Below are 12438 nucleotides of genomic sequence, written 5' to 3'. Positions count from 1 at the left end.
GCTGGCCTTGAACTTGCTATGTTGCTGAGGATGATTCTGAACTCCTGATGCCTGTCTCTGTCTCCACTGTGTCACCACACCCAGTTCATGCACTGCCGGGGGTCAAACTTTGGGCTTCCTGCATGCTAGGCAAGCAATCTTACAACTTAGCGACACCTCGGCCCCAAATTCTTTATTTATATTTAAGTCTAGAGTTGGACCAAACCAAATTACACACATACCTTCTTTTCCCCACAGGGAGCAATATACTAATTTTATCTATTTCTGCATTGCACTGTATTGAGTACCTGGTAGGTCCTGGGAAATACTAAATTCTCCTAATATCACTTAATGCCCACATTGTGCATAAACTGGGCTGAAACTGTAGAGGAGAAAACTGAGGCCCATACATGCTGGAAGAAAAAAAAAATCATGCATGATTTCACTGAAAATTGATGCTGAGTCGGATGGAAACCCAGAACAAACAACACACAGCGTCTTACACTCGTCTTGCAACCACATGGCTTCCAATTTGGCAGCACCCTGGGACCACCTGGGACCTTCAAAGAGCTGTCCTTGCCTGCCTTCCACTCCCAGGCCTTCTCATTTAACTGGACTCAAGTACAGATTCAGCACTGGGATTCTGTTCTCCAGACCACTGCCGTGAGCTGCACAGTCTCCCCACCTGGCCGAGCTAACCACGCTCTCCATCGCCTCCGTAAGACACCGACTGACAACCCCAGCATGCCAAATGCACGTGGTGGCTTTGACTAGGTGCCTTTGTTCCAAAAAGATGCTCCATCTATCTAGCAGTAGATCAGCAATTTATGACGCTTGCATTTACTAAAATACAAACAATACAGGAACCAATAAAATGTTATTTTGTAAGAAGTTTGATCAGTTATGTATAAATTAAATTTAATGTTTTGGGAAGGTCTTTTAAAGAACAGAGTCAAGTTAAATCAGATGTACATGAAAAATCAGAGTTGAAAAATGAAAAGGAACCAGAAAAGGGCTATATCCAGTTGGCAGCAAATGGGTCTTTTAAGATCTTGAATCTCTTTGAAGAAATTAAAGTAAAGCCATTAAATCCAGTACTGTTCATGAAACTTAGAACTTGAAGTTGAAAACTCATCTCTAAGGGAAATCCATGCTGCGTGCCCCTAAGATCAATGGATAAATACACATTTGTTACATGAATGTATCATTTGATATAATTCCTGCCTTTATTGGACTTTCCCTGGGAACTGCCCAACTTCTGGTAGTGCAGTGCATCCGTAGCATCAGCTTGCATGACGGTGGTTTGCACACTGGGACCGATATTTGAGACAGACGGTCAAAAGGTAGAAGAATGAATTTTGGCTCAGTTTCATAGGTGGCAGCTCATGTCACCTCACCCCAACACGGGGAAGGCTGAGCATCCCGGAGGTGAAAATGCATAGTGGAGGAAGACTGCTCTCTCCATAGCAGCTGGGAAGCATAAAGAAACAGGCAGAGGCTGAGGCCAAGTTCTACCCTTGAGGGCTATGGTCCCTAGCAAACTGCTTCTCCCACTGAGGCCCTGCTTTGATTTCCACCACCTCTGAAGAGTCTATCCACATTCTGAGTCAAGGCATCAAACCTCTCATTAGATCGGAGCCCTCAGCGGCGTCTATCATCCCTGGAATAGCCCTTACATGCATACTTGGAGGAGTGCATTACTAATCCCCTAGGCAATTCAAAATCCAAACAAGTTGGTCTTGCTCTCCAAAACTAGCTGTACTACATGGCAGAGAAAGTCAGGGACAAAACAGAGCCCACATTCCGTTGAATATAATTCACAGGTACTGAGCAGTGACATGCAGGCACAGACCAGCACCACAGAGACTCGAGGTGAGTGAGTATTAGAGCTCCTGTTCTCAGGAAATACTTAGTCTGGTGGAACCCAACAAGCATGGGAGATGTAAGGTGGACTAGGACAAAAGCTGCTGCATGGTTCTAAGGAGAAAAATATGTAGACGGGACAGCCTGGGAGGCTGTAAAGAGGAGGCTGCTTATGGAGGAAGTAGGCCTGAGACCCTTCCCTGTTACTGTTTCTTTCCCTTCCCTCCATCCTGGGGTGATGGAGGAAGAGATTAAAAATGCAAGCACAGGGCTGGTGGCATCACGTGATAATTGACCGTGACCGGGGACTCCTGCAGTGCGTGTCCACCTTCCCACCCAGGGCTTTGCTACTGGGGACAGCAAGGAGGCTCTCTCCCTTTAGAAGCACATCTGCCGAGCAGACGAGGGATCAGGCGGGCCAGGACATGGCTGATTCAGGACATTCCAAAGCCTTTGTAAAGAGTGTTTGAGCGCCACCGGAAAGCCAAGATGGAGGAAACTGTCCGATTAGACTTGTCACCAGGTGAGTGCAGGCACGGATGCCCACCCAAGGACATGTTCCCCCATCCGTGTGTATATGGACAGCCTACACCACGATGCTTCCCAAGGAAGAAGCAAGGTGAGTGAACACCTCAGAGGCCCAGTGTCAGCTGTTGGTGGAGATGGGACGTCTGCAATGTTAGTCACAGAGATGCTTTGAAATCATCAACTATTATTATTATGTACGTGCATGATGTGTGTTAGGAGTACAGGTATGTGCGTGTGTAGAATCATCTCTCCCTTGCACCATGATTTCTGGGGATGGAACTCAGGTCATCAGGTTTGTGTGGTAAGCACTTTTACCTGCTGAGCCATCTCACCAGCCCATCAAGGAATGCTTTTAAAGCCCACGCTTGAGGAAAACTGGCCTCACCGGCTCACCTCCCTGAAGCAACACAGTACCGGCTGTGAGGAGCAGCCCTTGCTCATCTGGGCGCCTCTCCCCAGTGTTGACTTTGCAAAGAGCCTGCAAGCCCTTATAGATTTAACAGTGAGGACTTATGAATGGGGAGAACCGACTCTGCTAATATCCCAGAAGCCTTGGCAACTGGGGAGCCATTTTAAACCCAACCTGATGCTATCTACAACACATGGATACACTGACAAAGAATGTTCTTTTCTGTCTTGACCAGAACCTTTAAGGAAGCTATCTACCTCTCTAGGAGAGAGAGCTTGAGAGAGAATGTGTGTATGTGTGTTTGTGTTTGTGTGTGTGTGTGTGTACATACAATGCATAAATGGGCCTAAGATTCGGGGTACATATATACACTATGTATTTAGTTCTTGCAGCAGAGATTGACCCTGAATGCTTTATCAGGCTAAGCCTCTCCCAGTTGGTTAACAGCTCTGCTTCCTGCTTCCCCGCAGGGCGACTAATTAATAAACCTTCCCTTAATTGAGTTCTGGCTGCCAAGTCCACAGGGATTATAACTTATATATAAGTAAACAAGATTTCCATTTTAAACAACAGTCCAAATCTTCTCATTATGGGTTAGCCACATAAATCCACTAAAAACCCTGCTGGGCCCAAAGGTCGGGTCTGATCCTTTGCCTCTGAGATGCTGGGGCCCTGGAGGGTGGGAGGGGCTTGCCCTTTGACCTCAGCAGCCTGGACCCTCCTCTTCTCTCATCTAGTTTACTGGATGCCTGACAGAACCTGAGAGGTTTGGAAGCCACTGGTGGCATCTGCCTTTTCCTTTCGCCTGAATTTATTATTTAAAAAGCAATTTTCATGCACAACTCAAAAATAAAAAAAGATGAGTTGGGTGTTAAATATTTTAAAAGTGCTCAGGATTCAGTAGGACCAACTTGGGAGCATGTCATCAGTTTTAGAGAATGTTCTTTTAAATTGATGTGGAGTCAGAAATTCAAATTTTTATATTTGAAGTACTTCAATGAGATCCTTCCTTATTTTCATTGTTTGTTTCTGTTTTCAGATTCCAAGCTGCAGATAAAACCAAGAAATAAAAATTGAAAGACCAAAAGAGAGTTTCTGGGTTGGTGTACAATTCAGAAGGACATCGCTGGACACTTTGGGACTCTCTGCTTGGTGCCTTTGGGAACTCTTGTCTTAGGCCTCAGAGCTGTTGGGAGTTCCCTTTTCTGACCATGCAAGGCTGTGATGGCTATTACTATTGACAGCTGTTTAAATTACTTAAGTAAACAGCGTTCCAATTCTCACATCTACTCTGCTCAGACACTACCCAGAAAAAGCATCCAGGGCGGGACTTACAGCCAGCTCCCAGGACTGCTGGAAGACAGGAGCACAGTTCAGCTCTGGATCTCTCAGACACGTCCTAATTCCTGTTTCCGGCCTCAAGAATGTTATGTTAAACGGAAGTGTTTGACATGGTGTGAACTCCCCTTTGAGAACTATTGTCCTTTAAAAGATCCCCATTCAACATGTCCTGCTGTTCTCCCCAGCCAAATCTTCACTCAGGGAGATCTGATGTTAGGCTAACAGTGGCTCTCAGAGTGACAAGTGACAGCCAGGGTCCCTAGACTCCTGGGGGACTATTCTATCTGCTTCCCAGATCTTTACAGTTGGCCTTGGCTAGTGGAACCCCAGTCCCAGACTGAGGGCTATTTTCATTCATTCTCTATGGTGGGGGTGGGAGGCAGGTCTCCAGGGCCAATCAAAACAAAATGAGCAAAGAATAAGGAAGATAAGTGAACAGAGATACATAAGTTAGAGAAGCAGCACTCTAGGACACTGTGTTAAGTGAAAGAAGCCAATAGTAAAGGGACCCATTTGGGCCACGGGTTTGATTCACACACTATTCCAGTGAAGGTCAAACAGAAAGAAACAGATCAGTGCTTACCAGGGACTAGAGGTGAGTTAAGGGCTGACTATAATGAGCAAAGAGAACTTTCCAGGCTACCCATATCACCTTGGATTATCATGGTTACAAAGCTGTATGGATTTCCCAAAACTCATCTAAAAACACAAAAGAGGTAAAATTCCACTGGATACAAATTATTCCTACAAATGATTCCTCAATAAACCTGAATCTAAGACTCTAAGACACAGTCGTTAAGTTATGCATTGTAGGCACACTGCAGCAATGCCAAGCCAGCACTCTGGAGGCTGAGGCAGGAAGACTGTGAATTTGAGGCTAATAGGGAGACATCATTTCAGAAAACCAAAACAACAATGAAAGCAAGCAGGCAGGCCTTCAAACTCTAGGGAGTAGGCAGGGTAGGAGAAGTCAGGTCAGTGAGATGGGAAAGATTTTTCCAGTTGAGGACATCAGAAAGCCCAGACAACTATCTTCAGGAATGTTTTGTAGGTCTTTGGGGCAGCAAAGACACTTAAGGAGAAACTAGGTGTGAGTTGGATGTTTTCATTCCAGATTTTCTTTGGAATAGGGCTGTCGATGGCCTCTTATAGTTTCAAGCCTTGCCAGCCCTGTTGCTTAGGTCTTATCAGGAAGCCTAGTGAATCAACAGTCTACTTGGCCCCTGGATCAAGATCCTCACACAGAGGAATTCAGTTAAGTGCTGGAACCCACCTCTGGTGGGCCTGGAGCGTACACTGCTGAAGGCAACAATGGGTAATTGCTTCAAGTCCAGCCCTAGCTTTGAGGAAAGAGCCGGGCTGGGACCATGAGCAGAGCTGGGTCTAGCAGTATGGCTTTGTCACAGAGCAGGTACTGTGCCTGCTTCTATACAGGCAACATGGAAGGAAACAGCCCCCCATCTGGCAGTTCTTTCAAAGTATGATTTGTAAACTCTTCAGAAACATGACTGTTGCTTCTGAGCCTGTAGGGTGGACTCAACACAGAGATAAATGGCACATTAGGAGGGGCTCCAGAGGCTGACTGTTGGTTTTGGTGGCGTGATGGCTATTCTTGGCTGTCAACTTGACTGCATCTGGAATTAACTAAAACGCAAAGGTAGACGGCACACCTCAGAGGGATTTCTGATTAACTGGAAGTGAAAAGATCTGCTTCTAATCTGGATCTTTGAAGTAGGAAGACCTACAATCCCCACCAGCACTCCCACACACAGAGAGTCATTCTGTAGGTCCTGTTACTCTAGAGAACCCTGACTAATACAGTAGGATTTATGAACAGAAAAAAAAAAGTGTTCAACAGCTGTTTTTCTTTTTTGATTCATTCCTTCACGCACTCAGGGCAATGCCATTTGTAAGTTATCATCGCCAAAGCTAACCCTTTGTTCCTGTACTTCTCAAAAGTGACCTGGAGCCTACAATCTGCACTTATCTTGAACTCCAGACCGCTGAGTTGCAGGCGGGTTCCACACCCTCTGCTAAGGGAGGGTGCTGCTGCCTTAGGTGAGGGGTGCTGGCTGGCTAGGGCTGGTGCTGGAGCTGGCTAAGGTGGACTTACTTCCTCCCTTCCCGCTCTTCTCCATCCGGTACTGGTAGATGTGCAGGGTGAAGAGCATGTGAGAGTTCCGGTGATCGTCCTCATCGCAGTCCTGTTGGTTGCTTCGCCTCGAGGCGATGGCAGCATCCAGGAAGAAGGCAGCTTTCTCCGCGGTGGGGGCCCGCAGCTCGCTCTGGTTCTGCAGCTGTGGGACAGAAGGTAAGAACTGAGGCATCAGGATTCCCTCCTGCCCTGGGGGCTGAGGCTCAGGCCACTCTGCAAGGCCAGGAGTCTCCCTGCCACCGGCTGAACACATGGGCCATTCTCAGCTTAGTCATTTGGTTTTCCTTTTCCATTTTTCATTTAGGTGTGGGATGCATGCGTGTGTGTGCATGTCTGCATGTGCGTGGGCACACTTGGGCGCCTGTGGAGGCCTGGGGTTGGCACTGGGAATTATCTTTGATTGTTCTTTGTGGCAGGGTCTCTCAGTTGATCCTAGAATTCCAGATGTAGTTTCTTGGCCAGCCTGCTCTATAGATTCCCCAGTCTCTCTTTAGAGCAGCAGTTCTCAACCTATGGGTTGAGATTCCTTGGGGATCAAGTGACCCTTTCACAGAGGTGGCCTGAGACCATCGGAAAACACAGATACCTTATGATTCACAACAGTAGCAAAACTACAGTTACAAAATAGCCAGAAAAATAATTTCATGGTTGGGGGTCACCACAACACGAGGAACTGTATTAAAGGGGCTCAGCATTAGGAAGGTGAAGCACCACTGTGCTACAGGCTAGACTGTAGCTAGACAGGCAGGCTGTCACAGGTACCCAGCATTTACATGGATTCTGAGAATCTGAACTCTTCTCCTCACGCTTTTGTGGCTAGTACTTTAATGGCTGAGGCAAGCCAGCTTAGTTAATTTTTTTTTTTTTTTGAAAACCAGTATTGTCCATATTTATTTGATGTAACTGGGTTTTAGCTATTTTATAGCTATCTAGAGGCTGTACTGGGGGGGGGGGAGGTAGTGGTAGCACATGCTCATCTTATAAACATCCTGGACCATTTATCCTCTAACATGAGAGATGTGACTAGGTCTTGACCTTAGAGATTATGTTGGAGACGGGAGCTGGGAAATGTGGTTTTACAGCTGACAAGGGAGCAACTTGCCTAGTGCTCATTTCCGATTTCTCACTTATTTAATAAAAGCGAATTCGGGGTCACATTCACTAACATAGTTATGAACAAGAAGTACATGTATAATGGTTACTGACAACTGTCAGCCTGACAGAATCTCAGGTCACTTGGGCAATGGGCCTGTGGATGTGTTGGAGTATCTTAATTGTGTGACTGAGTTGGGGAGGCCTGCCCACTGCGGCCGGCACCATTCCCTGGCTGGGATCCTAGGTCGTGTAAGTGCAGAAATGGCACTCAGCTCCAGCAGACATTCTTTCACTCCTGCTTCCAGACTGTGAATGGGATGCGGCCAGCTGCTTCAGGCCTCTGCTGCCGTGGTGAGGGCCTGTTCCCTACAACTGTGAGCCATAATAAAGGCTTTCTCTGTCAAGCTGCTCACGTTAGGGCATTTTATCATAACAACAGAGCAATGCATAAAAGCCATGTAGAAACACACTTGGAGATCTCATCTTATTTAAGAGATTTAAATATTTTTTGCTTTAGCTCCTGAATTTATGCTCAGGGAGAACTCACAAGGAGTCAGAAAAGACGCAGTGTGTAAGTAACTCTTGTGAGGACCCTGGGTCTCAATCCCAGCACTCGTTTTTGTGGTAGAAAGAAACCTGCTTCTTTGTCTTGTTGAGACAAGTCCTTGCTCTTCTTCAGCTTCCCCATATCCTCTCCTTAGCAAACTGAACGCCGCGACAGGTGCGTGCCTGATTTAGCTTTGACTTTTCAAAGAACTGATTTGCAACATGTCTTTGGGTTGGTACAAATTATGACAATTTTCTACTCTGACTTCAACCAGACCTATAATTTCAAACTGTGGGAAGCAATATTTGGTGCAGGCAGGATTTGCAAGCTAAGACCATCTTTAAAATCCTCGAAGTTCTAAGGGATATTATCTGATGTGTGTTTTTGAACTTACTATTGACTTAAACTAAAGAATTATAGTCATTTTAAAGAAGAGTTTCAAGAGATCATTACTTTCTTCATCTTATTTGCCTTCAGTTAAACAGATCTTTACTTAAGAGAACCTTTGTTAGTAGACTCAAAAATGAACCAAAGTTAACAAATTGAAAGCCGTGCCAAGCTTGTAAGCTTGCCAAGTAGGACTGGCAGCCAGGGTACTCCTGTTTCTACCATAAAGGCCATGCAACCAACCACAGCTGAGCATATTGTTTTAAAAAACAAAAACATTTATTTATGTATGTATGTATGTATGTATGTATGTATGTATGTATTATGTATATAATATTCTGCCTACATGTATGCCTGCACAGTGGAAGAGGGCACCAGCTCTCATTCTAGATGGTAATGAGCCACCATGTGGTGACTGGGAATTAAACTCAGGATCTTTGGAAGAGCAGCCAGCGCTCTTAACCTTTGAGCCATCTCTCCAGTCCCAGCTGAGCATATGTTATATGCTTCAGAGTAACTTCTCCTGGCATCTTTATAGATCTTTATAGAAATGCAAATTGCAGGGCAGTGAGCTTTACCCCAAGTGAGATCAGAGTCTCTTGGGAAGGGGCCCAGTGAGCAGTTTCGACAAGTCCTCCAGGCCACTCTGGAGCACACTGCAGAGATGTCTACAGGAAACTGGAAGGGTCTGGGCACCCTGAGCAGAGGTTGAGCAGGGCCAGGCTTCGAGAGATGGGTATAATACTGACTCTGCGCATCCTTACCTGCAGAGATGATCAAGCTGGTGGAAAGCAGTGCTTAACTGAGACACCTATCTAAAACAGAAGGCATTTGGGGAAGCCTAGCGCAGAAGACTGGCAGAATTGACTTTCTGGATATAAACCAGGGGAGCCCTGGAGTCACCCCTGTGTTAGACAGCAAAGGGACAACACTCGTGAGAGACTTGACTTCCTGAAAAGGCAAACAAGAGCTTCTCTTGGCTTCCGCGGTTCTAGCAATTATATCACAGTTCTAATTAGAAATCGGTTATTAGTTTTCCCCACAGCACTGCTAATCCGGCTGTAAAGCAGTGCCCGAAACAGTTTATAGAGCCATAAACAGCCCCAGTAAAGGCTGCAGCTATCTGCGCAGAGCAGTAAATATTTCAGTTTGTTGTTAAACAAAAGAAAGATTGTGCTTTTTTTTTCTTTTTTGAACGAGGCATCGAGAAAGTGGATTCAATTTCCACACATTCCCCCCCACACCCCCAATGCTATGACAATTGTAGCCCCTGCTCAGTGTCAATTAGATTCAAGGTGCAAATATTTAGGTTGGGCGAGCAGATGGCCCCACAGCTGCAGGCCATAAAGTTTCAGTCCTTTAAAGTAAACAGTCATAAGCCTTTCCAGTTTACACGGGAAGTGATTCCAGGGCTGATGTGCCCCAGTCTCCAAAACAGAGAGGAACCACCCCGACCCAAGCCACACTTCCAAGGCAGTCACCTGTGTGCCACAGATGGGGTCCTCACAGAGGTACACGCCTGGGGACTGTCCATCCTGTAGGCTGCCCGTGGCCACCTCAGACAGCAGGTCTCGAAGGTTCTCCTCCTTCCCCCACACCTCAACAGCCGAGATCCGGACGGAGAAGCGGGCCCCGGTCTTCTCCTTGCGCTCATTGATGAGCTTGAACAGCCAAGAAATGGCACACGGGATAATGCCCAGGTTCTGCATAGAGTCATCCTTTCCGACCATGGTGTAGGATTTCCCTGTGGGAGCCAGGGGGAGTAAGAAACACAGCTGGAGTGGCCAAACATCACTCTCCAGAGCCTGAAAACACAGACGCTGAGGGCATAGACGGAAGGCATGGAGGGAGTGGGAAGAAGGCACGCGAAAGAATGAAAAGACCAGGGGAAAAAAAAAAAACATTTCCTTATGCTGGTGATGAAACAGCTATAAAAACATGTGAGAGCCCGAACAAATGACAGGGCAAAACCACAAGGTACTTGCAGAGGACCTCAGACATCACAGGCTATCTGCCTTCTGCATTGTTGTACATGAGATAGGAAGCTGGGGCTTTTCATCATGATTACAGTCCTTTTTATAGCCACCCCACAGATTAAATCCACGCACTCATGCTTTATATCCTTTCTCAAGTTAAATGCTTTGTATATATTTTTAATAGCATGAGCAAATTCCATTAAAATCAGGACCCCTGCTTTGGTCTGTGATCAAGAATCGAAGAAAGCCGTAGGGGGGGGGGATGTAATGGGCTCTCTGTGACTGGGGATGGCCTTCTGGGGCCTCTGCAAGGCCTCCGGGAGGATCTCTACCAAGGAGCACTTTTTTGAGCTTCCCAGATTGCTAACTCATTCTGTATGTGAGGCAAGGCTTGGCGGGAGGTGGGGGAGTGAGCACAGGTCCGTGCTGGAAATGGACTGTTGAGGGGGAGGTAGGCTGATCCTTTGCATGGCTAGCTGGTGTGTTTTCCCCATATGCTGAAACAGGGAGGATTCCCCACGAGGCTGGATGCTGGCCGCAAGGCAGCTTTGGTTTGAGTCTCCCGTGTTGGGCTCTACTGGGAGATTCCCCCATGGGCTCCACCCACCTGAATCTGCCTCCCAGACACCCCCTGTTCAGGACATGAGCACCTTTCCAGCTTACTTTCTGGATGTTATTAAATCCCCCACCCCCCACCCCCGCCCGGGCTTGAGGCTATTCTATGTGGATAAGACCAACACTTGCTTCAAAGCCAGGCATGGTTGTTCGTTACCGTTCACTTTGGCACCAAAAGAGAACCTATCCCTTCTTGTCATCGAGGACTCTGAAGCACGAATGAGATGACCAGAAACCTAATGAGCAGCACAAGAGGTCAGGCTTTCACTCACCCAGCTTGGCATGGCCGAAACAGAACACACAGCCATCTGCCCCGTTCACCACAGACTGGATCACCTCGGCCACAGTTCCAGCACACACTTCAGCCTGGAAGACACGAGAGGAGGCCTGGTGGTAAACGCACGGCGTGGCACCGAGAAGCACCTGGATGGCACAGAGCGAGTATGCCTTCCTGGGGCGTGGAGTCCTACTGTCACCTCATTCCCAGATGGGCCAGCCTCTGCCACAGAATTCTGAGGGGCCCAGAAACCTTAGGGACCTTCCACCCTTTGCTTAGCCTGTGTGTGAAGACACATGGACTACAAATCTCCCTTCCACTAATTGCTAGCACTCTCCAGCCTTACAGAAGGTAAGGCTGCGGTAGAAAGGGGTGGACCCTGGGCCCTCGGTTCTGACAGAATCGAGAACTTCTAGATGGACATCTGCTTTTTCTCTGTCCCTTCTCTCTTTGTTCAAAGCCCCCATTTCTACACACACACACACACACACACACACACACACACACACACACACATACACACACACACACACACACGCAACTGTAAAGGGCACCAATTGCCCCACATCAGTGTGTTATTTATTACTATTCCTTAGCTGAGTGTGCCCTATCTTCGGTGGGTTTATCTCAGTCTCGATCATCTCTCTGCATCTCTCCATTGATGCTCAGTGACAGCGCATGCTGCAAACTAAAGGTACACAGTCAGGTGTGTGGACCACCCAGGGATCTGGAAAACCTCTAGTCGGCATCTGAGACTGTCCCAGCAGCAGGAGGACAGAATTACCGGCCATGTCTCGTTGCCTTGCCTTCACTTCTGTCTCAGGGCTGGCGGCAGAGCCCACGGAGGCCCCGAGAGCCGTCAAACCCTGGGGCTCTGCTGCCATCAGAGCAATGTGCCTCCCAGTGGGAATCTGAAAGGAAGCAGCCCGGGCCATGAATGTGGCTATTCAGCTCCACAGTGCTGCTGCGCAATGGACCTAAGTGTTCGAAAATCAATTTTCTCTCCCTAACTGAAATTGAAAAACCACACTCCCGACAATAGTCAATTGTTCTGGGGTGGTCGCCTCTGCAGCTCTTCAGGAGTCCCCCTCAGCCAAGGGGATGGAGGGATGATACTATGTGAGGACCATGAGATCTTAGAGAACCGAGGCAACAAGAGCCAATTCTGCAGGAAAACCTAGACTGGAGCAGGAAGAAGTTGCTGCCTGTGAGCCTGTCTTTGAGTATGAAAAGAGGTAGGGTCGGGAGACTGCCAGCCACCTTGGC

General features: G+C 47.3%; 1 protein-coding gene across 2 annotated transcripts in view; it reads right to left on the bottom strand.

Moving 5' to 3' along the window:
- The window catches only part of Kif26b (kinesin family member 26B), a 402550-nt gene that overhangs the window by 53108 nt on the left and 337004 nt on the right, over positions 1-12438 (bottom strand). For both annotated transcript variants that reach the window (XM_060364770.1, XM_060364771.1), the window contains 3 exons: positions 11168-11261; positions 9786-10048; positions 6234-6417 (listed from right to left, as the gene is read on the bottom strand). In XM_060364770.1, coding sequence (XP_060220753.1) covers positions 6234-6417; positions 9786-10048; positions 11168-11261 — 541 coding nt within the window. The remainder of the gene's footprint in view (positions 1-6233; positions 6418-9785; positions 10049-11167; positions 11262-12438) is intronic.

The sequence above is a fragment of the Meriones unguiculatus genome, chromosome 11 (assembly GCF_030254825.1).
Source record: "Meriones unguiculatus strain TT.TT164.6M chromosome 11, Bangor_MerUng_6.1, whole genome shotgun sequence".
NCBI classification, from domain to species: domain Eukaryota; kingdom Metazoa; phylum Chordata; class Mammalia; order Rodentia; family Muridae; genus Meriones; species Meriones unguiculatus.
Note: the sequence above shows the minus strand (reverse complement) of the source record. Positions and strands in the feature narration are given on the sequence as shown.